Genomic DNA, 27,850 nt, shown 5'->3' with positions numbered 1-27,850 from the left:
CACTTCTGCTGATGTTGGTTGGCCGCGTTTGTGAATTGTTCAGGATCGGAGACATTTTGTCCTGTAGATTAGTTGTCAGAATGCCACTGTTGGTGAACCATGCGAGTTCTTTGCAAGGAATATAATGACTGGAATCCCAACTACATCGTATGATTTTTTCAGCAATTTGAGTTTTGTTTGAAGCGCATGCAGTTTGAAATTGAGAGCTAAGGGCAATATTACTGCTATTTTCGGGAAGTAAAATTAAATGCATCGTAAATGTATCTTTACAATCTGCTAGGTTTCATTCAATGCATATCCTATGCAACTCTGCATCATCCATCGAAATAGTGCATATCTGTAAGTGTAGCGCTGTTGAGCAGGATAGCAGCACGCGAAGCGCGGAAAATTTCTGGAATTCATGATTGCATCGGTCAGTATGATCGGGAATTGCATATATATCGTTATCAATTTTTATCTTCTCACGTTATCAGATTTGCCGGTAGAGGTGTGTTTGAAAAGGTACGACCACGCAATAATAATTAAACATCTTCGGGCGTATACCCGTTGGCAGGAACGAAACAGTACCTCGTCAGGCCCCAAAAAACGTGGGCTCCCATAGGGTGATAAAACGACCCCCCCCCCCATCACGTTGTTCGCGTTTGTCACGAAATCATCTGTACTCGCGAAGCGCGAAAATTTTCGATAATTTATGATAAAATTGGTCAATCAGATCGGCGATTGCATATATATTATGCTATCAATTTAATGTCCTCTCTACTCACGTAACTAGATTTACCGGTAGAGCTGAGTGAAGTGTCTTGAAAACGGGAGGGCCCGTAAATAATAATTAAACATATTCGGGCGGGCGGACCCGTTGATATGACTTCGTTACATGATGTTATTTCGTGACTTCCAGTCTGCTATATCAAAAAATATAGAATCGCCCAAACGTAGGCTTCTAAACTAAGAGACGCACGCGATTTCAGATTGGTATTTCTTCACTGGCATAAAATTTTTCCCAGCGGGATGGTATTTGTCTTGTGAGGTTCAGATTGCAAAGACAGGAACATTCGGCGCCAGTCATTTAGGCGCCTATGGACAATTAAACCTATATGTATTTTGTATATATAACGAAGTCTTCGGTCAGCATAAGGGCATAGACCTTTTCGGTCAAGGTTTTCTCGCTGCCGATCGTTCTGGCACACTTCTTGGAGCAGTGTTGGGATGACTCGAGTCATGACTTGACTCGAGTCAGACTCGAGTCACTTTTTTCGTATGACTTGACTTGACTCGAGACACTTTGTAAAAATGACTTGACTTGACTTGACTCGACGCTTCAAAAATGCAGATTGACTCGTGACTCGAAGCAAAATTTACGAGTCAATTTCATGTCATCAAGTAATCGATGTCGACTAAATCGCCATATCTTGTATAAGTTCGGATTGTTAACCGATCACTCAATGATTGTGCGAGTTTACCTAGTCTCCATTGTTACATCACTAATGAATTGATCGTTGACGCAGATATTGGAGCTTCTAGCTTACGTTGTCGTAAACTTGCTCACCTCAACCAGCCCTCTTGCGTGCTTTAAATCGAACGAATATCATTCATACGTTTGTAATTGTATATCATGAATATAAATGTGGGTAGGGTATTGCTCCATATCGTTTTATTGAATTTTCTGATACTTCATAATATGCTATCCTATATTTCGGCTGATAATTATAGATCAGGGGTGGGCACTGGGCAGAGCTGCTTCACGCACCAGCCGCATATCAAAGATCGTTGCCTTAAACGAGTATCAACACAAAAATTTATATATACTAATTTAATTCGTCATAAGGAAATGTAGGGTATCGAATGAAGTTTATTATTGTGTGGTATAAGACGATGCGTCTCCACTCTCCATCTAGGATTCAAGGTGTTTGAAATCGGACTGATAGTGCGGAGCTCGGTAATCATAATACTTTGGGTAAATCTTGACTATTATGGTTTTGGTGTTTGGTTTCGTAATGACGTTTCAATTCTAGCTTTGTGATTATTGGGCGAATCTTGACGGAAAGGGCACCGCACAGTGGCTTACGTTCATTATCACTAAATGCACATTGCACACTCATTGTAGAGCCGCAATCAAAGACTCAAATAGCAGCATGCGGCTCGCGAGTCGCAGTCTTCTCGCCCTTTTTATAGACTGAGGCTATACCCCTGTACTTGCGCTGTTTGGCAGATCTACGTACGCATGAGCGATAGAGCGCCATCTTGCGTGTAAAATCAACTCTTTATTCGTTCCTTGATTCAGAATAAATGGGGACTCCATCTGTATTCAAAACAGTTAGCAAAATGCAATGACCTTGAATCATATATCGTACTTTGAAAATTCAACTTGACTCGACTAGTGACTTGACTCGTGACTTGACTTGACTTGACTCGACTTGACTCGAGTCACCTCCAAAAATCGGGTGACTTGACTTGACTCGAGTCACGAGAAAATGGAGTGACTTGACTTAACTCGAGTCAAAATCTGCAATGACTCGAGATGACTCGTGACTCGAAGGTAGTGACTTGATCCCAACACTGTCGCATGTTATATAGCCTAAAACTTGATTGTATTTCTTGGTGGGCCGTGGCGCGGTAATGGCCCAATAGCCAATAATAAAGATAAATGACCACTTGAATTCGCGCGCAGCGCGGAAAAATTTTGAAATAATTGCATAAATTTTCAAAATATACTGCATGATTTATGCTAATTCACGAAATAATTTTGGGCCCCCTTCGAGCTCGGCCCCCCCCCAATTGGGGGGTTTGGGGTGCGGCAGTTACGGTGCTGGTCAGACGAAACTGGCACTTTGATTTCCACGCCCTAATGAAGATTTGTAACGTTTTATGAGAATTTATGACTTTTACACATATTCTTACCAAAAGAGAGCATCTTACAACCAAGTGAAATTTCATATTTAACGGATGCTGCAGATAGTTTTCCGGTCCTATTTATGATTTACCAGCGCGGAGTTGGATTTAAGCCACGGTCGGGAGGCGAATTCACAAAATAACCACCTGGTAGCTGATCGGCAAACAATGGCAACCTCGAGGCTAAAACGCCTACCCCCCCCCCCCCCCCCCCCCCCGGGGTAAAACGCCCCACCCCCCAAAGTCCAGTAAATATGGATTGAGTTGCCGTTTATGGGTTCCTCAAGGATACCTTCTCGGAGAACGCCATTTCTATTGAAAATGCTATTCGGCTGGCGAATATAGGCTATCCTATCCCTCTGACTAAACAAGATATTTCAAGAAATTCCGACTTTGTTTTTTGACTTATCATAATCGGTTGGTATTTCTGGATGGAATTTGTTTTCAAAAGAACCGGTACGCCATGAGCCAAAACCCTACAATGATGAGGCGGAGAAGCTTGTATAGGTCCGTACATGGATTAAATATTCATCGGTTACTGAGTGCCATGCGGTATTTAGTAGGGTATAACGGGGTGAAACGCCAATGGAGGCGTTTTACCCCACCCATGTAGCAAAATGTCAAATTGATGAACAATGAACATTGATGAATGATGATTTTACATATGATAATTGATGCTTGGATTTGCCAGACGATTGTGGTAGAGTGGGGACGATATATCGCGTGCGAATTCCGAAATTCAATTCGTTTTGACTAGTTTGGTGGATATTATGACGTTTCCCGCATAGGGTAGGCGCGTTGCCCTACTCTACCCTATGGTGTGATAGTATGTTTGTGTTGCCTAGTCGCGTCAAGAAATATTCAAATTCATACCCTGGGGTTCCTTGGAGGATAAGACACACACCCAGCCACTCTGTATCATAGCTATAGGGCCCCAACGATGCCTGGTTGTTCATCCAACAAGTCGCTGCTGAAGAGATTCGGTGTCCTAAACATTGAAGATATGCGTCATTGCCCCGAATATTTCGATGACTTCTTTACCTCGGAATCAAAAGCGCACAAGTACAACACACGCGCGTCCACGTCGTCCAAATATCATATGATCGACCGAAAAGATCATCGCTCTATCAAATATGCTGGATCTGACTAGTGGAACAGTATCCCGCCGGCCATCCGACAGTCGAAGAGCATGTCCACAAGCCGAAATTCAAGCAGTTTCTACTAAATGAATACTAGGCCGGCTTCAAGATTACCGTACCACGACCAGACCTATCGATCTCGCCTTCCATGACATGCCACCCCATTTTTGTCGCTTGCTTTTTCTATACTATACCTTCTTTTACTTTTCATTCAGTGTGCAGCATGCGTCCTCTTTACATCGCCTTATAGACCATGTGCTTCTTAACCTCATCATCATCATCATTGGTTTATTAGCAATTTTTATCAGTTCAATACACCACAAAAATAAGATACAATGAAAAGATAGGAAGATGTCGAAGCGACTTGGGGTAGTCTACGGAATCAGACGCCCACCTTGGTCTAGGTCTGCTGATGAAGTATGCTATTGCTAACACTAAGACGCACAGATACCTATAGCGTTTGACAAGAGGTTGAGGTTGGGGATGGCACTGGGATATTTTGGAAAAACCTAGATGTGGAGCCCAAATAAACCCATAAAAACCCAGATCCTATATTTCACTCAAATCTATATAAGATAGCCGTGAAATTGGGACCTGACAGTCATACATAGTCATAGGAGCCTTTGATATTGAATTTCCAACAGTTCATGCTGTACATTTTGCTCGGTTAACACTGAAAATCCCACAAAAATAAGCTGCTTTCCTCTCGACTAGTGTGCGGCTTCAATACTTATATCATTGCACTCACTAAGTTCGTAAGAATGTCATCCATTGCCTATTTCTGAGGGTCAGTGGTGGCCCTACGATTGGATGGGGGGGGGTGGGTGCTGGGCGAGACTTCCGCAGACCCCCTATAAGAATATACCCTCGGCTTCTGGGGGGCTCCGCCTTCCAGACCCCCCTTTCGCATCTATTGTTACCAACCTAATATTTGTGCGCCATATGGAACGGGATTACGTGATGTGTATATCACACTATAACACGGCTTTGAAGCAGGTCGGGAGGTTGAATTACTCTAGCTCCTGAGCCTTCTTTCATCATGCATTGTCAAATTATAAAAGAAGTGAACCAGTTAACTATATAGCCCAGGCCTTCATGTTGAAGATGTATGGCATGTAGCGTCAAATAATAGATCAGCGATACAACTGCTGCAGACTAAATAGACCCACACTAATCTGGAAAGCTATCGGCTGACATTAGTAATGAGCCAGCACACCACGTCAAGGTTTGAGCCAGGTGCGCGCTGGATTAGGTCGTATCTATTATCGCATGGTTCCAAGGATAGAGTACATCAAAACTAACTACCTCTACCGCATGCAGAGACTTGATGATTATTGGGATATGGGACTTTTCTAACAACTGCAGATATTAGATGATTGACCAAAGAGAGGGTGCCTTCGACCAGGGGGGGCGGGCCACCGCTCACCTCGCCCTACCCAAAAGCCACCACTGCTGAGGGTGATTTTCGTATATTTTCAGTGACCTGGCCAGATTGAAAGTAGCTTACAATTGATTAATCCCGGGTCAATCACTTTTATCTAGGATAATGGCACATACCCATGTTTAGTCGAAAAAATAACTGCCAAATCATTTTAGGCTCTTCCTCGCCACCTCATCCGCGTAAGCGGTGTCTTACAAAAAGCCGAGAAGTGGGCCGTGCTATAAGTCGGGAGTTACGGAATAAAAAATCAAAAATATCGGCCTGGTGTAAATGACCATAGCAGTCGACAAACACCATGAATACCACAAACAACTGCCAAATCATGAAATGCGGGGTGTAGGCCTATTCGAATGTGCTGATAACCAACGCAGCCACTGAATAGCTTCTAGGGTGTCCCTGTGTGAACTAAATAAAATCAGATGACAATCATCGCCTGGTCTACCCATGTCATGTGCATATCATAAAGTTACATGTTATTGATCGATACACGACGAATTTGTTGGAGTGATACCATAGCATTCAAGTCATGAATCGTTTTAAATTGTAAGACGACGTTTGAGTTTCCCTATGAACATGACTTTCTGCGACCCGCCAGTTACTATGCATTGAAACTCCGTCACATTACGCCGAGGCCTCTCATTTTAGTAGTGAAACAGTCTCTCCAGACTATGTCGGTAGCGAAATGCGTCGACAATGACGAAATAAAGTCCGTGCATTTTACAATGTTATGATCTTACTGACCTAATAATTAATTTTCGGACGTAAAGCTGACCTGACGAATATGATGTTGAAAGAAAAAACAGATTTAAAGGACAAAACCCCAGAAACCCTGGTGATGGTAAAAAAAACAGATCTGGGTGGAAAACCCCAGGGGTGGCATATCTGGTTGAGGTTGTCGTTGTTAGTGGTCTGTCGATCGTTGCCAATTTTAATGGGGCCATGATGCCGATGGTATATGTTTCTATCCCAATTTATCAACCGTCAACATAGTCTGGCTGCCTTGGAGGTTGTTATGCTGCAGGAAAAGGCGACAATTGCAGCATCGGATTCGAATTCCTCGATGCCTTTTGCAAACAACCTAATATGCGTGATAGGGATTCCCAGCCCCCGCTGGTAAAAATACGAAATATCAAAAGCGTTTTCAATCAAAACACGACATGAGATGTGCCGTTAACGACATCTAACCAAGATATTAAAACTTGTGCTACACTTGACAGCACCTAGCCAGAGCACGTATTTACGTATACAATAATGACGATAAAAGTGGTGTAGATAACTAGATATGTGTAGTTGTGTACTGCTTCGCGTCGCGTATTGAGTGAGATTGTTGCGAAAGCTTCGATACTAATTTATTTTCGCAATGTTGGGTCGCCACGGTTCCGGTGGATGCGGTTTTTGATCGTTGCTTTATGCGAAATCAAATCAAATCTTTCCGGCGTAGCATGATTAAAATGTCTGTAGGGAACATAGTAAAAGTATATCCAAATCGATAAGGTGTCAATATCACCGAATGTATATTTAATTACGTAACGTCGTTTTGCGTCATCGGCTCACTCGCCAGTTCTTACTGAAGTAGAAGATGGCTCCGGGTACAAAAACAGGGATAACATGCAACGATGCAGACTCTAGTGATATCATAGGCGTAAGCCTACTATGTGTACTGTGTAGTGAGTGATTTATACCAAACAGGGGCCGCTAATATGCTGCCAATATATATTGCCGTCACCTGAAAATTAAAATCGAATCGGCAATAGTCGATTCATGGCAATCAAAAATCAAATAAAAACCGCTTTGCATTTATTTCTCATTGTTTTTCAACTTTCATTTTAGAACAGCAAGAGTTTATTTATTCTGTTCAGTGTAATTTCACTACACTACAGTATTGTTATTAATTACTAATATCGTTCTTCGTTTTACCATGGTGATGGCGAGTCTTTTCAATAAAATTCGATATCGGCCTACACAACAATCGTGTTCGTGTATCGCTTCAATGATTTTTTAAAAGCTATATTGGATAGATTCTGTCAATAATATTTATGCTCAAGGTCAGCATATATATATTATATTATATTGATTTAACTGTTTTGCCCTTCCGTTATCCCTCCTGAATTTAGCTCAAATATGCCAGACCAGACATAATTCGAAACCTATTTCGAGGACATTAGGCTACATCTTTCAAAATGAACACTGCTGTACCTCACAGGCCGAAAAAATGTTTCACTGCGTACCGCAGGTACAATTACATACCCCTGTTAGTGGAATACATCGTATCAACACTCAGTAGCATTGGGCAAAAGAATCTTATAAAGGATAATAAAATGCTAAGCTAACATAGGAATATTTATATAAGACCATTGTAAAACGTGAAGAAACAGACAAGTTTTACGCTTAATATGTATTGCCTTTGTCACTGTCATCTATCAACAGACGAAGCTGTAATAACATTTCCCACGTTGCGTGTACAAATGGTGAACACCCAATCAAATCCCAAAGCGCTCTGATGTCATTCAACCTATGGCCATGACACAGTGCCAAGATAAGAAAACAATTAATTTCAACCTGGCAGAACTATACCATGTTACCCTATAAATAGCGGTCTGTCTATACTTGCTCACATCATGAAGACATTAAGCTAGAACTAATGTTGTCATTGAGTCATGTGAGTACTTGCGTAATACCTATTGTATTCCCCCAATATTTGTGCTGCTGTATATAGTTAAAGACTCAATAAAAACAACTATATTATATAGTAACTCTGGAATTACTATACAATCCATCTCAGATTATTAAATATCTGTCTTACACGCGTTCCATATAGTACGAATTGCCTAATATTTACCCAAATCAATAACGATGCGCCCGAGTATGTGAAGAAGTAATATACTCGATTTCGAGACTGAGCGAATAATGCTAAAGTCTTCTCATATCCATCATCCTCCCCCCTCTTGTCCATGTGGTGGTGTAGAACATTCGTGTAGAACTGTAGATTATTACTGCAGACGTAAATTAACCTTGATTTGCTTTATCATATGCATAACGCAGGCAATCATTTGCTGGTTCTAATTTGTGGACCTATCAAATTTGTAGATACGTCCGGAAAACTTTTTGTGTTAAAATTCACTCACGCCGATATAGAATCGAGCTCGGTAAGTTGGCTCGAATCCGACTGTTGATAATGGAACCGGCTTGAACCCGAGAGGTATATAGTACAGATTTTACATCATTGAGTGGTCTATAGGGGGCATTCCGCCAGATCTTAGCCCTCCGTCCTATTCAAGAGTGGAGCCAGAACTCGACCTGGGCCCGGAAAGTCCGATCTGACTTTCACATATGCGTTCAAATAAATCATATGTATTTGATCATGGCGCCACCAGAGTGGCCAGACCTACATCTCACATAGATTTTATACCAAGGGGCTGGGCGCGTGATGTATGGACAGTATCTCTTGAGTGTTTGAAACATTGCAGTTGCCTCGGAACGAAGACCGCATGGTGTGTATCATATCAGGGCGGATTGGCTTTTGTCATAAAGGTCATCATTCAGACTCAAATAGAATAAATAGCAAATCGGATAAATTGGCATAGGGTTCGAGCAGTTGACGTGTAACACGTACTTACCTATACAGTCATACACCCCCGCCAAGAATGATTTTGACATTGTTTGCGCTAGTTATGGTTACGTGCTTGAAAGTCAAGGATTTTTCGGAAATTCTATCGCATGCCACATGAATTTTTATGAGATTATACCAATTAGACGGAATGAAACGACACGCAATTGAACAGCAAATCACGCACGAAACCACACCGGTTTCTCGGGGGATGGGTAGCCATAAAAACAACAAAATTCTGCGATTCCATAGTAAAATCTTTTCTTGCACCGGATGACCACTCCTTACTCGGTAAATCGTCCAATCCATCTTTGACAGTGCAGCTGTTATAACGAATGAAAATCACCACATGCATCGGGCGCATTTTCCGATTGTCGTGGTAGCGCATTTGAAAAAATGTCAGGTGCTGCTCGCTAATATTAAGTTCAAAATTATTTCCGAAATGTAAACTCTCTGTTGTTACACTGATTAAGAGCTGATAATATTTCCCAAATGTAATTGTTTCGATATCATTCAAGGTGTATTGAACTAAACTGAAGCCGCCGTAGATATGACGTATACTGCAATATTTCTAGAAGGGTTTCATCCGTTTTTAAAACCCAATTCGGCTTGATTTGCAAATTCACTTATTTCCATTCCAACCTGTATAAAAATCTATCATTGTTTTGTTTTCATCTTGTGAGCAATAATACCATTTTTTCACCACGAAATGATAAAAATAGTCACCAGTTATCTGTTGATGGCAATGTTTAAGATGTCAGTCCCTACAAAGGAAAAAGTGAAATTTATGGCCTGGGGATGGAGGTATTTTTTATATTTATTTCATGGTTGGGAGACATTGACTGGTTTAATCCAAGAGAGCGATATAATATGCGTTCTATAACAGAAGAAAATGGCCAACGAAAAACAAATGCATGTTGACATTTTGTTCGGTCAAGGCTGCTATGGCGTCGCGTCAGCCCACTAAATATTTTCTTGTCACGCTCCGCCATGTTATAGTTATGGTTAACAAATTCGAAATTATATTTGATGACGTGTAATTGGCGGTTGCATGAAAAGTACACTTTTGAACTTTAAATTTAGTGCTAATTGTGGTGATGTCATAATCAGGGATATCTAGAGTAGAGTGTCGATATCCTTGCCTCATTATAAGTGACACTCGAAAACTCGAGTTACCCAACCAAAGGCAACCATGTACGTATAACCAGAATAGTTCATCTACTCTCGACCAGGTAAAGGGGAGTTCTGACCATTCGGTCTCGCTTTCGACATTACCGAGAAAGCACGATAACAAGAATAATGGCCTCCACTTTCTTGGAAGACCATGTCCGTCTATACCTCCCATATGTCCCGATTTGGCGATATGCGTGCTGTTGAGAGACGGAAAAACTACGACGACAAAGTGCTTGAATAGGAACTATTTCATGGTTGATGAAATCGCGTTTTATGGCATATCGTGGCTCGTTCGTTGACCCATGAGATAGTGTGAAGGGTTAATTGGAGATGGATCAAAACAAGGGAAATATGCATACTGTGTACTAGGGATGGTGTGAACGTGAGGTTCACGTTCGTGTTCTGTGTGTGAACCTCGGAAAATTTGAGGTTCGCGTTCACAACAGAACCTTGGTAGGTTCTGCACTGTGAACCTTTTTCGTATACTGCAATTTTCACTTCATCATAACATCTTTGGTTCAAATTTATTGACTTTCAACTGCGTGCCACTCTATGCATGGGGCTGGCAGCATAAACATTCAACACTAAACGAGCATGCCCTTGACAATCTCAAAAATTTACTGGTATTGTTAAGTTCTCTCGAAATATCCAGCCTTCCGTTTGTACATATTTAGTGTCTCTGTGCTGTGAGCTTGACCCGCAATCACATGACATCAAGAGCGAAATCCACTGTATTTTGTCAGCAAATGATCCTTATTCAACCAATCAATGAGATTGATATCGTCTTCTGATGTAAAAATCTAGCAGGCGTACGGGGTCAATCTTGACTGCATATGTATACTGTATCATAAAAAACAAATCCGTGCGACTGGGGTGTTGGCTATACTGCTGCATAACTTGTTAATCGGTAGAAAGTATATAGAAACTCATTTTACACTCTGCTCAATATCCATGTGGCAATACTCAGTCGCCGAATACATTGTCCGATCAGGTCGAAATTGTTGGCAAAGCGACGCAAGATATTGATTTTATGGGATTATTATATCATTTGATTGCCGCAGATGACACATTTGGCGACATTTCAAACGTCAATATGTACTTAAGTACTGAGCCATTATGTGGCCCCGAGTCGTCGCTCGGTATCATGTACAGTAGATTAATATAGGCAATCACCTAATAGAAATATGGGGTTTAAATTAGCAATATGACGTCAGGTGACGTCATGAGGTTCACGTTCGTGTTCACACAGAACCTTTCAAAAAGGTTCACGTTCACACGAACCTGAACCTTTCAGAGGTTCACACCATCCCTACTGTGTACGCACACGCCGCCCATGCCGTGCTATGCTATACAATGTTTAAAGTATGGTCGGCCTGATGTACAGCCTTAAGAAAACTATCGAGTTAATCATGGGTCACGAAATATAGATACCGGCATTCCGCTCACTAATGGCTTTCACTGCAAAACGTGACTCGATTTAGAAGACGTTCGCGTGCAGTAAGTAATGTATATGCATATGTAAGAACGTATGTCTTTCATCACAATGTTTTTAATTCCGTTTTCGATTTTAGCTGCTTGCGTTTGTCAAATATTTGCTCTCTATTATGAATCACGGAAGCCAACAACGGGCGAAACGCGGGCATGCGTTGTTGCCAGCTCGAGGTCGAATGTTTTGAATGGAATTTAATGTCCGCGACGGAATAATTGATGCCACCGAGAATGTTTAACACACGTGATCTCGAAAGATTTGTGATTTGCAGCGTAACCTTGTTTGCCGCATCGAAACAACATCGATCGTCGTGTCTGTTTCGGAAATATTGCGGTTTCATTAGAAGTTATTTTCTTATTGGATATTTCGTTTGCGCAGACTAGTCGTATGAAATTAGAAACGTCGGCGCCTTCGCACAAGCAGTTTTTCGCCATACAGTTTTAAAATCGTTTCGGTACTACTATTTTGTGGCTATAGCTGTTTCAAAGTCAGCGATGTGTATTGTGTATTTCTGTATCATTCTTGGATTTAGTCAAAATAAATGCCATGCATATGCAATTATGCATACGTGCATTGTACAATTGTACAACCCGAAAGTTGCCAGATTGCCGTGATATGAGCGTCGATTGCTACTTCGAATTTGAATTTTGAAATGTGTAGGCTATGCATTGGAACAGAATGGCATAATTGAATTATCTCTGCAATTACTTGATGTGTCGTTCATGTTAACATATCTTACGATCTTAACAACCCTGAGTACGTATATTTTGTCAGTGTGTCGTGAGGCCAAAAGGCATCCTCGTGCTTGGCTGCATTGCATAACGCTCACCTCAATGACCAGCGTCTATTATGTAGGAACCTTTGTATTTGCCATTTCTCTATTAGAAGTCCAACTATCTCACATATGTGATCATTAATATCTATCCTAATCCAAAAATAACGTTAATGAGCTACGTGTGCGGTTTTGAAGGCAATGATTATAATTACCAAGAGAATCGTTCAACGTAATGATTTGTTGACATGCCATTGTCGTTCAATCGCCACTTGTTCCCATACTCAAAACAACTACACTCGGTTGAACTTATTCGGCCTTCGAATACTGATGAGCAATGTAATAAAATTAGATTAGACATAGAGTAATGAGCGGAATAACAAAATGACAGATTGCGGAGGTCTCTCGCTAAATAGTGCGTAAAGAAAGACTAAAGAGGCAGTCGATTGTTCGAGAGTAGAGAAGTTTCGAAACGGCTTTTTGTACTAGTAACTAGCAATATGAATGATATACAACGTATTATTATTCTTACTTCAAATCGCGCGTTCAATGCTTTGTTAACCTCGATTTATCGCAAAGGAAAAAATGTGTGCGATACTTAAAAAGAGGAAGACTACCACATATCCGTCTGATTGGCGGTGTTGCCTCCATGTTGGACGCATGTGCTCTTTACAGGCTCTATAAGGCAGATGTCGTGGATTGTCCAATCGAAAGGGGTGTTGCAAAGTGATGATGTATCTGTTGTACAAGGGGCTCGCACTATTCAATCTAAATTAGCCCACGGGGGCTCATTAGACACTATAATTTATTCTTAGTTATAGGTAAATGCGTTCCTTTCATGTTCGCAAGCAGGCGGGATGCAAATTGTTTGGTTATTATTTCTATTGTGAGCATATTTTATTTTATGGACTGCAACTGAGCAAAGTGTATTAACAAGAATTTTCCTCATGACATTATTGGTGATAGTTGTTATTGTAGTCGAAGTACCAGATTATACTATGAAATACCTGGTCGAATTGCTCAGCACGATATGTCTGCTGGCTGCGTGTGATGGCTCTGTAAAGAACAGGTTGAAGAACCCTGCTAAACGTAGCGATATAGCCGTTCCAGACATTTTTAATAACATCCTAGCGAAGAGCAGCAATCAAATCCTTCGCGAATTGGAAGCATCTCCATTTCTCCCTGGTGTATCTTCACAAGACAAGGACGCTCAGTACTGGGCTCTGATAAAACGCCTCAGCAACCAGCACGCGCCGGTGCCAAAGACCAAGACAAGACAGAAGACCGACCATTACAGAGAAGCCCTTGTTGACGTTGTGGATTGCAGCGGCCAGACCCATGCCGACTGTAACATTCGACTGAGCGGAAAATTCGGCCATCATTCGCCGCACAAAACCGTTCGTGGACGGCTTCTCCACGTACTAGACACGGATCGGGCGGATTCCCACTTCGGATGCACCAAAGAGATTGGCAACGCACGTGATATACAATACAGTGCAGAACCGTGGATAGCGGTGATATCGAGAGGGAAATGCAGCTTTGTTTTCAAGATAAAGCTTGCGCAAAGATACAATGCCAGTGCCGTCATAATATACAACGAGGCCGGTCAGAAGGATGTTGAATTTATGCAAACTATAGGTGAGTTTGTCATTTTGTAATATGATGTATATACCGGCGTTCCATGGAACTCATGGAGTTTCGTAAGCCATTGCCAGGGGTTCCCTGTGGATGAAGACACACACTCAACTTATAGATATGATTTGTGATGATAAACCATTCATGGCCACCATCGTTTCCAGGCAATTAAGCAGGATCAATAGTCGAATTTTGACTGTAGCGGTGGTATACGTCGTGTGTCGTGACGTACGCAGGGGAGGTTGGGGTATCCCGTCCTTCTGAAATGCCAATTCTATCTCAAATACTTATAACCTCGTTTGTCATTAAGCAATTCGTATCACGATGTACGTCGCGACCGAACAATACGATGACACTTGCCAAGGTGCGGCCTCGCATGTCTGAACTTGTTATCTGAGAGGGAACAGAACGAGTCGGTCTGATTTGTAGTACATACATTCATTATAATGTTTCCGTTAGTGAGGAAATTATAAATTATTGGTTTTGTTCTTTTGACGTTCTGTTGATGCACAGTTCATTTTGTGCACCAGTAAGTAATCTATGTATAGTAATGTAATCGATGTGTAGTTAGATCTGTATTGTCACAGATTTTGTTCCGCAAACTCTTGCTGATTCGCGTGACTGTTCCAGAGTTTTGTAGAGGTTAATAACCACTGATATAAATGCTTGAGCTAGCTTGATCATTAGTGGGATAGGGTGGGTCTAGCTAGGGTTACCAGCGCTGCTATATGTCTCTTCTAATTTAATTGTAAGTATGCGATTGTAAGATACATAGTTCTACCTGCCAGTGCAGGTTTTTAAAAACTGATTGTGACTTCGATCCGGTTTCGAGGTCGGCCTCCGAACAATTAGATAAATTAGGCTATGTGACCTAGTACACTACACAAAAATACATTTTATAAATTGGGTGAGTCCATGGTTGTCGTTTCGGCTTGGCAAAATGGAGTACCCCACTGATTCGAATCTGAGTCGAGTATTGAGCCTCCAGTAGTTTATTCCAACACCACTCATTGCACGACCAATGACGGGAGGAAAGTCGAAAGCCTATTAATCGCTGAGAGCAAAATCTTAGTAGCAAGTGCGTTCAAATTCGTTAATCGAAAAAATCGACTCGATTCGATTCGAATAATTTCAATTGACACTCAACTCGGATTAGACCAATCGACTCGTTGTTCCCGGCCATTATAGATAATGTATGTTGGAACGAAAATGCGTCGGTTCGGGGCCTGCGATATCGTAGGCCCCGGTCGGTTAAATAACAATGCGTAACACATGGAGCTACAATCCGGCTCCAGTTAGAAACCGGCTTGAAACCGACCTGGATAAACTCCGTTTCCGATTCCATTCTCCACTGTACCATCATCATGCATTGCCCAGACCTCAGATCGTATACAAAACAAATGATGAATACCTAAATACATATCTTGAGACACCGTCAATCGTAAAAAAGAATAAACTATTTTCTCCATTATGCGACATAGTCCCGTGTAGCCAAGTATAGATCTGGGATTTCCCTGTACATTTACCTCTCTATCCAGTGATAGGTATGTAAGTTGACTAGTATATATGTCGGACCAACATTCAGCTAGTGAGCGAATTTTAGTTGCTGAAATATAGTTCTGCAGTCACAATATCCGGTCTGTCTGTTTGTTACAGTATAGAGAACCGTTATTACAATTTCGTACCGACTGATATCTATTGCGTTTTTAGTGCCATTGACCGATAACAGATGCATCGACGCCGAGAATTAATGTCCCGTGATCGAATATCGATTTCATGAGTCAAATGGAGAATTGCTTAAAAGTTAGACTAATCTTGAACAAGAAGAAGGGCGATGCAAATCATTTCAAATTGAGCTTATCCTGGATTACGTTCTGCCACACGTGCTACCGAAAAATCTAAAGTAATAAAAAATGAAAACAGGGTTGTGACTTTGACTCCGGACATTACCAATTGCAGACTCCTACTCTGACTCCGACTCCGGAAACCTAAATGGGCACTGCACTCTAAAAATGACGTGGTCTCAAATTGAAGGGCAAAACGAAATAAAAATTTTGGCCGCAGCCGTTTTCTTCAAAACGCCACCGTAATGGAGCTGCAATATATTGAAATTTCCACAGGGGCCTCACGCTCCAGCAGTCACGCAGAGATCGAACTTTATATAGTTGTCAGCCGATGTTATGAAGGAAATATGTCGTACACGCCAAGGTGGTTTAGATACCGCGTTCAGCGGAAGATGTCCACTGTCCAGTCAGGAGATTTATGTCAAAATCGGGCCTAGTGTATTCTCTTTCCTAACTGATATCTAGTAGCAAAAGCGAAAAATCCCAGTTAACCCAGTGGTATAATCGCAGCAGTATAAAACACCGTCATATATCTTCCAGGTACAAGAATACCATCGTTGATGATCAATGCTTCTGGCGGACAAATGCTGACAGCTCTCATGCGAAAGTCATCGCCCGTGTGGGCGAAAGTCTTTGCGGGAAAAACAAATATTGCGACGATAGAAAAACCTCCCGTTAAAGCACCGATAAAGACCGCCACCATTCATTTCCTATCAAAACAAGATGGGTCACCAGCAAGGTCGATCAATAATATGCCTTCCGTGCTCGGGGTCCATTCTCCTTCGACATCAGTTTCCGGAAAATTAGTTCACGTCAACGACTTCGAGTCTAATGATACTCATTTCGGGTGTTCCGGGCTAATATCCAACGATGATGAGTTGAATATTCCGGACGGTAAATGGGTAGCTTTGATGGCCCGAGGCGAATGCGCTGTTCTGGTGAAAGTTAAGCTTGCCGAGAAATATCACGCGAGCGCTGTCATTGTTTACAATCGGGATTACATCGAGGAAGACGAACGGATGCTAGTTCACGGTGAGTGTAATCTTTTGCACTCATTCAGTCATTGGTCGGTTGCATCAAATTGACACTGGGAGACATTATCACAGATTGTTGTTAATGTTAAGTAGGCCTACATACAGCTAATATAATTTGTCGAGATTGATCGAGATGATGCATCGGTAAACCCACTTCTTTATTCTATTCAATGCTCCCAGTCTATGCTAGCATCACAAGTAGGCACCGCCTGAGCTACCAGTTACAGTGTAAACAAGATTTGTTAGACGGTTTGATTGCGATAGAAAACGCGTCCGGAGTTTATTATACAGATCTACTGCTTGCTAATGTTATCATGCCTGCGAGTACCAAGACCAACGACCCTTTCTGTATGTGTTTAAAGTGGGGTAATGTACGGTAACGTGGGAGTAGTTTTATGGCGTTGTCGTTGAGACTTGTTTAGCGAATGTAATTTTAAAAATAACGCTGAAGACTTTTCGTGTGCCCCTTATCAAGAGTTAACGGTACAATAACAATAACAAGCATATCGGAGATTCACATTAATGAAAACCAATTCGGCGAAGTGTGCCGTAACAATCGAGCGGTGTGTGTGTGTGTTACATAATACTGAAAGTGATATCTGCTTTACGATTTGTGTGATTAAGTTCCTCCACAGCTTTCGCTTCTCTGGTCTCGCAAAAAACACTAACGTTTTTGGTTATATATTACATTTTATTGCATACGAATGCGGATCTATTTGTTAAAATCCCAACGTAATGATTGATAAGGATTGCAACGAGAAGGCAATTCCCTGGGGTTCCGTTCAATTGATCGCAGTGGAAAATGAAGGCAATCAAGTTTTACGCCGCTAGCACCGTTTTTGTCGTAAAACCACAGCAATTGCTTGATGCCTATTCGACCATAAAGCAAGTTAATATCTGCTTGGCGCTATAGCGTTACACGATTTGATACTAATCGAAAACATATATCTTCTGGACAAATTGACGTCAGTCATGATAATTGAATACAGGACCGCATAATTTGTCTGTTACTATACACATGGTAATGAGACGCGGCGAGCTAAATGCATAGATGGGGTCAATGATAGCGGGAAAAGGATGTGCGGTTCCACTAGTGAAAATACTTGGTTTCGTTCATGACTAGTGCGGGCAACGAATATCGAATTCCTGTATAAGGCAACCTATTTAATTAGAGTATAATTGTTTGTATTTTCCTCTTTGAACCAATACCAAAAGCAGATGATTCAATCCAGGGGTCTACTGATACAAAGACATGTATGCAGGCCCACTTTGATTCTACTGAAATAAATAAATCATAGAAAAAAAACTTCCCAATGATTATCTCAAATCCACACGGCGGGCGTATGCGTAGCGTAATACGCTTGTGATTATTATTCCAAATGGTTTTTCGAATGGGGGAGGGGGGGTATGTAGTAGGATAATAGAAACGATAATAACAATGGCATATTATCCATCTGCGATCAACCACATGAAACGTATATAATCGATTGTTTGCTGCAAGCGCCTATTTCAGTGGTCGGGAACCTATGACTCGCGAGCCATATGGCTCTTTTGGGTATAAGATATGGCTCTTTGACACATTTTAATTGTTTACATAATTTTATCAATATTGCAGCAACTTGGTAAATTTTCATTACGACCAGAATAATTATTATTCTCGTGGCAGCATAAACATGTCTTTCAGAGGTCAAGACAGTGTCGCATCCAGGGTCACGGGCTTTACCCCTGTATAAAATCCTTAAATTTAAGGTACAGTAGCGCCAGCGACAAATGTCGCTCGCGAATCCGATGTACTTGACTTGACATCACGCGCCACGTAATCTTGGATTGCACCAAAGTGTTCTTAGAACACTATGATTGCACCATAAGTTGATTGATCGTAGAGAATTGTAATCCAGTTTTCAAATACACATTGTATTTCTGATCCACAACGAGAAATAAACTGTCTTGGAAGTGACATCCTCAAATACCAATCTAAATTACAAACAACGATTAGCTATCCACCATTGATTGGTAACTTATAGCTTTCTGGTACTGCCGTTAAAACGTAGGCGTGTAGTGCAACGTTCATGTTACCGCTGAATACTTTGAGAATTGAGAGGTCGATCCATATTTAGATTTTCGGAATCGGTGCTATAGTTATATATAGTCTATTAATATCAGGTATTATAAATTATAAGCTTTGCAATGAATTGCGCTATCACATAATGATTTGCAGCCTATGAGTTCTTACAGAGAAAATATGGCGGCCACGACGAATCCCATGTAGTGAGTTCGTATTAGTACTATCATGACGCCTTGAATTTTCACTTGTGACGTAACAATAGATTGCCATGTATGGCTCTTTGGGGAATTAAAATGGAAAATATAGGGCCAACATGGCTCTTCAGACGAAAAAGGTTCCCTACCACCGGCCTATTTGCTTTGAAGTTCGTGAGTACGCACTCAGCTTTGAACTTGCATTTGTTTTTGGCAAGGATTTTTGATTTATCATATTTGCAATTTTCGACAGGCTCAGATATTCCTACGTTTGTTCTTACGGTAGAAGATGGAAAACGATCATTAGAAACGCTGAAAGCCGAACGTTCCAACGTTTACGTTGATATCTCAATCGACGCGCGTACGCCCCGTCTTCAAACATCACGCCAACTATATTCAAGGAATAATGCACGAAGCGTTCACCGTTCCGTGCAAACTGTGATCCTAAACATGTCGATTATATTATATTATTATTATTTTTTATTATAACCACGCCGTTACGCTCTTAAGTATATTTTATATCGACTCTATGCATTTGCTTCACTGGTATCGTGATTTTCAGAAAATCATCAGACGCTTAGTAACATCCGATTAACCCTTTGCAGTGTACAGTGTAGTAGTGTACCGCTTTACACTTTACGTACAGACACAATGATTCGACTTGTACCGAGAACACCAACCCTTTCGATGTAGAACGAGATTACGGCAATCGTGAGGGGTTCGAATTCGCTTGTGTAGCATTCATTCGTTGATGAAGATTTTACGCGAAACGTGTCAATCCATTTATTCTCAATTCAAGTTGAGAGTGGTTTTTCAACGAAAAATATAGTCTGAACTTTAAACTAATTGTTTTTTCATGACGAAAAACTGGCATTGTTTCCTTGTGAGCGCAAAAAAGCACATTTTTGAACTTTTTCGGTAATTATTACTGCTGAGTGCTGACGTCTCGAGTACTGGACTCGACTCGAAGTGTAATGCTGGACTCGGAATCTTATTATTCAGATACTCAATTTTGCCTACCCAACTGATGATAATTAAACAACGCGTTAAGTTACAACGCGTTAAGTTCCTTTGTGCGTCGAGAAAATACATTGGTGAGGCGCGCAACTCGTTATCGCATATTAGCTTCTCCGGAAAGCTGGCGGAAGTCGGTGGTACTATCTCGTTATCACTGTATTCGCAACGTGTTTTCATGTTTGATTTGTATCACAATCCACGTAAAGAGCGAGAAACCACGCATGATGTCAGATGGGAGTATGTTTGGAATATGTGGAAATTCCTTCGTCGGCACAATCTTTTAATCCATACCCCCTTTGAAATTACTTATCACGATTTCTCCGATCGAACCTACCTCTGACGCACCAAGTATGTCGGCTATTCAACATGTTTGGTTCCGTCGCCCTTATCATCATATCTCGCTAATAGTCCTCATCGCATCAACGTATTAAGCGATACATTTATACCATTATCTGTGAACTGTGCTTGATTTTATCTCATAATGTGGTCTTACCTGTAGACCTCTCTTGTTCAGTAAGTTGTGTGAAATTATATAGTATGCCTTGACCGATCTTGGTAATTTCGATGCTCTCGACGGTTCTTGTTATACGTATATAAATTGATTCGTTCCTTCGTCTCATTACAATGATTTCATTCCTATAAGAAGTGAAACTGAATGGCAGATTAACATTACGATATAACCTATACCGCCGCACCTGGCACTCTTGTCGGCATACGGACGAATCACATCAGTAACGGGACATTCAGAGATAATTCTGCGAGATATGGCTTCGTTTGATCCACATATGCTAGTTTTACGCTTCTCTGTAGTGCAACTTGAAAATTGGACAGGTCAGACCAGTACTTGCCTACAGAATCTGCTGGATACGCCTTTGTGCAGTGTTCAGTGTTCATTCATTCAGAGCAAGAATGATGGGCAAATATTAAGATTGTGTGTGATGTCTATTACATATTCAGTTGAATTGGCTTATGAAACCGCAGCCACGTCTGAAACAACGGAATAGCGGAACCATCCCGATGACTTGATCGGAAATGTCTTGCGCAGCACTGCTGTCCGCAGTTTGGAGAACTGTGGCGGGGCATGACATATCTGCAGATGTGGTCAAAGTAGACAGCGTTGGTACTCAAGTAGAAGTAAATAGGACAATTTCTACCTAATTACAAGTGCAAGTGGCGATTTGCAGGGCAATTGGAGGTAGACATGGAAGGTATATAAGATATAGGCCTAGGCTACTCGAGCAAGCATTTTCAAAAAGTATTTGTGTTGGTCACATACTTTTATAAGTTGTAAGGAGGGGAGTAACATAAATTGCGGAGTGCATCACATCAAGCTGAACTATGTTTCAGCTATTCCATGAAGAGTAAATATAATGACTATAGATACGGTAGTCGTCGTCCCGCTCACAACGTCATTCTCAAAGGATAATCCGTTTTTGTAGTTTCTTGATGACGTGTATTGCCATTTCCCGGACCCCCTAAAACTAGTTCGCGGACCCCTAGGGATTCATGGACTCCAGTTTAAGAACCCATGGACTAATAACATAACCTCTTGAATAATTGGTGTAGGCGGTTGAAGCTACACCATGTAGACTAAAACGACTTCAGTGCCCTGAAAAAGTAGTAGCAGGCGGTATTTTGTTACCTAACTGCAGGGATATCTTGCTCTTGCCAAACTTGACCGCTTCTGCATTATAAAGATGCAATACTCATGAGATGTATATGGATTTAAATTCAAACTGCAACCTGCGAAAATGTCGAATAATAAATTAGTTGCGAGTCCCCATCTGCATATCCTCAGTAATGTGTCGTAGGCTTTTTAGCTGCCAAGTATAGGTTTGATTTTCACGGTCCTGCGACATCTTTATGACCACTTGACCAGTCTAAGGTCTAAGGATCCCTCCCTTGCCCACTTTCGCTTTATCTAGAATTTAGTACGACACTGCCGACACGCATAGCCGTTGCGTCTATGCGGTACCCATACACGCACCTCAACAGAGTCAACAGTCGACCCTGGTCGGAGTCGAATCCATGTTAATGGCGTGGAATTACTCAATGTGTTTTCTATCCCACAGGGTTGTAATTAACCAAGTCATAAAGGCTCCGAGTCAATATATCAATAATCGTTGAATTGTATTTTCATCTGGACAAGACACACACAATGTACAATGCGAGACACAATGCGACGTAATGAACAGATAGGAGGGTGCCGAACGACGCGCAGTTGTGGTCTTTGTAGACTGACGTCCACCTCGGCCTAGAGTGCCCGCTGTCACAGTTTTTTCGATGTTGATCTTTTTTGAAGCCACTGCCCTTTCTAGTTATTTCCATTCCTTGAGAGTGCTTTCTTTTGTCGGGTCTTTTTCTGGGCTTTTTTGTCGGCGGGGGAAGAGGAGCCCAGATATACCTCCAACGGGAATAGAATCGGGGCCGCCCGAATAGTAGGCGCTTGTCGTTACCACTACGCTAACTCACTTTCATAGTTTTGACCCGAGTCAAGTCGAGTCATTTTCAATTCACCACCGAGTCAAGTCCAAGTCCAAGTCAACGAGCAGAGAATCGAGTCCAAGTCATGGTAGTTGTCTCGAGTCCGATTCCAAGTTATTGTGTTGGCTGCTCACAGTGCTCAGTTTCCAGTTAGAGTCTTGTTAAATTAAACCCACTTTTTGTAACTCTTGGTTCGCATTTATATTATACTACTGGTCGCATTTTCAAGTACCAGTACCTAAAGTTTGAAAATCGGCATTGCTGTAAACAATCGCAGCGATGCAGCACAATGACCATAACAATGGCCCTTGTGTGGTTGCGATTGTTCAGAACAATGCCGATTTTCAAACTTTAGGGTGTATTTCAAGGGGGTTCCGTTGCCCTGATTGGATTTTAATGTATATTTTCGTAATCAGTGCGACAGTAGCTTTCAAATAAGATCAACTTAATTGAATTTAAGCACCCGGGTTGTCAGCTATGGGATTAGCAATTACGTTGCGTTCAGATTGCTGAGCAGTAATTACCTCCGGGCAAGCAAGCGTGACGACGGGTGTTGCGTATCTATCCGTCAGAGATGAGCATGGATTAGGATTAGGCTTTGAAAAAACAGGATTTGTGAAATTTTGTCGGATTTGGATTGGATTTGGATTAGACATTTTTTTCAGAACGGATTAGGATTTGGATTGGATTTACCTATTTTCTGGGAGATTGAAATGTGTGGCGATAAATGGCGACAAACTTTATCCAGATCAGTTATTAATGTACTTATGGTTACTAAGTTATCTTGAATCAAGTGAATCGTTGGTTGTGAAAGAAAATATTCGAATCCCTCCATTGCATAAATTAGTATTTTTTCTGAATTTCCAGTTGGAATCGAATTAGGATTGGACATGGACTTGAATATGAAAAAGTTATGGATTAGGATTTGAATTTGGATTTGAAGGTTCGGATTTGGATTGGATTAGGACATAGAAATTTCAAATCCACTCATCTCTGCTGTCCGTAGGTTAGTTACAGAGATCAGAGGTGAGCGGATTTGAAATTTCTATGTCCTAATCCAATCCAAATCCGAACCTTCAAATCCAAATCCAAATCCTAATCCATACCTTTTTCATATTCAAGTCCATGTCCAATCCGATTCCAACTGGAAATTCAGAAAAAATACTAATTTATGCAATGGAGGGATTCGAAAATTTTCTTTCACAACCAACGATTCACTTGATTCAAGATAACTTAGTAACCATAAGTACATTAATAACTGATCTGGATAAAGTTTGTCGCCATTCGCCACACGACATTTCAATCTCCCAGAAAATAGGTAAATCCAATCCAAATCCTAATCCGTTCTGAAAAAAATCTCTAATCCAAATCCAATCCAAATCCGACAAAATTTCACAAATCCTGTTTTTTCAAAACCTAATCCTAATCCATGCTCATCTCTGACAGAGATGGGCGGATTCCCAAATTTCGGGATCCGAATCTATCCGGCTCCGGTTGGCAAGTGGAAATTCATAGTCCGAAAAAATCCGGCTGGTGAAGGTCCAGTTCAGAATCCGAAAACATCCTACCAGAACAATGCTAATTAATCATATTGCAGCAAAAAAATCCGGCTAAAATCCGACCGTCACCGCAAATTCAGAATCCGGATCCAGTCCGGCCAGGTAAAAAATCAATGAAATCCTGCTCCTGCTCCGGCTCCTGAACCGGACTCTGGCCATCTCTGGTTAGTTATCTGTATCTTAACCTTGTCTCCAGCGCCCCCCAGGGGGGCGATTTAGATTTCGAAGATGGCGGTAACGCTCAGCCAACGAAATGGGCGGCGCTGGGCTCAGGGGGCGGTATGGGGGGCGCTGAAGAAAAATGGCTTCACAGTAGATGGTGTAGTAAGGACATATGATTATATAGCAGAACAATAGTTCTACATATCCCCGAGTTCGCATTGCAAACTAACATTAGACATAGCCTAATCTGTCAAATCAAAACGTTTTTCGTTGCGATCATCGCCAAATATATACACCGACGATGTTTCCATGAATCCAGTGGTTTATATTAATTCACTTAAAATGAATTTGGCGTATTTTTGGATTGCTAATCCCCGTTAAAACACTCCCGTCACGCTGGCTATACTTAAAGTCGTTTCGACACCTTCCTATCTCTTCATTATATCGCAGTTTTGTGGTGTTTGGAAATGATGAAAATATTAATAAACTGATACTGTTAGCTCGGGTTATTTTCCACAAAATATTTTAAACTAAGCATTGTGTCCTGCAGCGCACTACGTGTCCATATCGAAAAGGCACTGTACTGTACAACTTTTGAGAGTGATGCCCTTCGTATATTAAAGATATTTTGAACCTTTTTGGCAAAATGTGTAACTAAATACATACTTGTATTTGAGAGCTATCAAATTAAATCATCAGAATATTTCTTCATCGTATCATAAATAATGATACTGTTTAGTGCTGTTACCCCCATTCACGTTAAAATTAATAGCTTGTTGCAGCACTACATTTAATGTGAGTTAAGTTCTCCACCACATTCTCTGTTGATTTATTAGTCACACAAAGCAATAAAACAAACCCTAATACAATCAACTTCCCTGTATTTCCAATCGCAGAGAAGAATTCGGTATGTGTACACTGTACATCGATCTAGATACAAATGCTATGAGCCCGTGTAGGCCTTACCCGGTGGTTGTTATAACAACCTGGATTTGATCCCGAAATAGCACATACAATTATATCGTTAATTTGTTGAGTGGTATAATAATGAAGTCCCAACCCGAAATTGCACTTCGATGACTTACCCGTTGTTTTTACTACAGTCCTGAAAATGGAAGGGGGGGGGGCGCCAGACCCAGGCAATTTTGAAAGGGGGCGCTAGAGAAAAAAGTTTAAGAACCAATAATATGAAAAATTATCCATCAACGAAAAACTAGGAAAGGACTGAATGTATATATTAGGCTTACCATATTTTGGAAATCTAAAACGAGGACACTTTTTCAGAAATTTGCAAAACCGGAGAAGAATTCGCAAATACCGGTGAACTTTTCTCACTTTGTGATCGGTTGACTAAAAAAAAAGGTCATTATATTTCCGCCCAGAGCTAAATTCACCGTTTTTCGCTCCGAAATACCCGCCGGAGCGTCACTTCTGTGCTAATTTATGGCATATCACTCGCAATTTGCTCTAAATCCGACCTAAATTTTCAAAAAAGAGGACAAATCCTCTTAAAAGAGGACGTATGGTAACCCTAGTATATATGTGTGTATGGTACGTATAGATCCGTTCAGTGATGAAACTATGTCCCTATCGGAAAACGTGACACAATATATCACTGGAGTCTCAAACACGCGGCCCGCGAGTTCATTTTGTGCGGCTCGCGTCGGAATTTCGGATTTTGAATAATTCAACAATATTTAACTGCCACATATCTTTTTTTAGATTTGAGAACTTAAAATTCGCTCTAAAATTACTCTGATAACCTGATACTACTCATCAAACTTCGCTATCAAATCACTTTCAAAGGATACCATGCGTTGAAAGACTAGTTATTACGTCACATTACATGTTTATGATGCTAAAGTATAGATAACTAACCTACATAGGTTAGTTATCTACAGCTAAAGCATGATCCGTTGATGATTCAAGTTGAGTCGGGTCAAACATTACGATCAGAGAATGACTTGCGACTCGGAACGCCGTGACTTGCTACAACCATGGACGCAACAAACTATTAGACTGTTAGGAAATAGTAATATATCAAAAGGTCATAGCGTAGGCTACGTTGCGTCGCTTATTTAGCTATTTAAACAGGTTGGTATGGCAACCATTGACATTCTGTTGCCCATTTGATGTATAGTTAGTTACATCCTGAGTCATCTCGGATATCTTTATCCATGTTATTATCGCCAATTAAAGGAGGCGCGTAAGGTACGTACGTAAGGTACGTATAAGGTACGTAAGGTATGCGGCGCTTCTTCGATATACCCCCGATATCAAAATTTATAAACGGAAAAATAAATTATTTTTCGTGTTGGGATCGAAGAAGCGCCAGGTATGCTCCATAGCTGTAACTCCATGGATTCTTCGGCGACTAGGCATTTCTATCACTATGACACAATAATCATTATATTCAAGATGCTATTGATCTGTTCGAATGTTCGAAGGTAAATTTAACGCTGATTTAATTTGACTTTAGTAATGACCTTATCTATCTTTGTTAAATTCTAAAATATTCTACCTATAGTTGTGGCACGTCAAATGTCCGCTAGCTGCAAAATTAAAACGCGACATCTTTTGCGATGTCATGATGCATTTGCACGCTCGTATAGTGTATATAACCAATTATTTCCTAATCGAGGGATTGATCAATCCACAGATTGGTCGTAAATCCAAATATAATCAGTGGACTTTTTGGCCTTTTCATTCACGTTTCATGGACCCCTCGGATAGTAGTATGTGGACCCCCGAAGGATTCACGAATTCTGCTTTACACACTTGTTTTGTCGCTTCATATTAACTCCTGACAATTTTTCTTGACATTTTTATCAAAAACTTTCAAAATATTCTATATTTTCAAAAAGCCTCATTGTTGACATTTTCAAAATTACATTTTTGGCAGTTTGGGGATTTGGTTCCCGAAAAGCCAAAAATAACGCGGCCGGAGTATGGGAGAGTAATGACTATATTATGCAGCCTGTTCGGTGTGTATTTTGGTGCTTCATAGCCTAGTCTGACTATGAAATGAAAACAAACATTTAGCCACAACTACTTCAAAGTGAAAGTAATTTGGTATAGTAAATTTTGGGAGAGATCACTGAACTTGGCATAAAATGTAAAAAGCATGTCAGTATTGCGACGGTGCGGCATTCTACTCCTTTGTGCACCAGATCAAAGTGTTGTAGGAATGTGCACTCGATATTCCTACTGCATTAAAGTTGCCTCTCGGTTAGGAATACATAATCAATCACAGGTAAAATGGTGTTATCAATGGGCACATGGTTTCTTAGTGCTACCTCCTTCAAATAGTTTCGCTGCGAGCTACAGCGAAAAACAATGAAGCAAT

The 27,850-nt window shown here is 41.0% G+C and overlaps 1 protein-coding gene across 1 annotated transcript; it reads left to right on the top strand.

Moving 5' to 3' along the window:
- The first annotated feature begins 13,138 nt into the window (after nt 1-13,138).
- Nucleotides 13,139-20,924, top strand: LOC145457211 (uncharacterized). Its single transcript, XM_080335391.1, has 3 exons — nt 13,139-14,148; nt 16,530-17,021; nt 19,536-20,924. The coding sequence occupies exons 1-3, from the start codon at nt 13,458-13,460 to the stop codon at nt 19,769-19,771; spliced, it is 1,419 nt and encodes a 472-aa protein (XP_080191517.1). The 5' UTR covers nt 13,139-13,457; the 3' UTR covers nt 19,772-20,924.
- The last annotated feature ends 6,926 nt before the right edge of the window (nt 20,925-27,850 follow it).

Source organism: Botryllus schlosseri, chromosome 15, assembly GCF_051294905.1.
Source record: "Botryllus schlosseri isolate E-star chromosome 15, Bs_hap1, whole genome shotgun sequence".
NCBI classification, from domain to species: domain Eukaryota; kingdom Metazoa; phylum Chordata; class Ascidiacea; order Stolidobranchia; family Styelidae; genus Botryllus; species Botryllus schlosseri.
The sequence above is the reverse complement of the archived record's forward strand: the minus strand, read 5'-3'. Positions and strand labels throughout refer to the sequence as shown.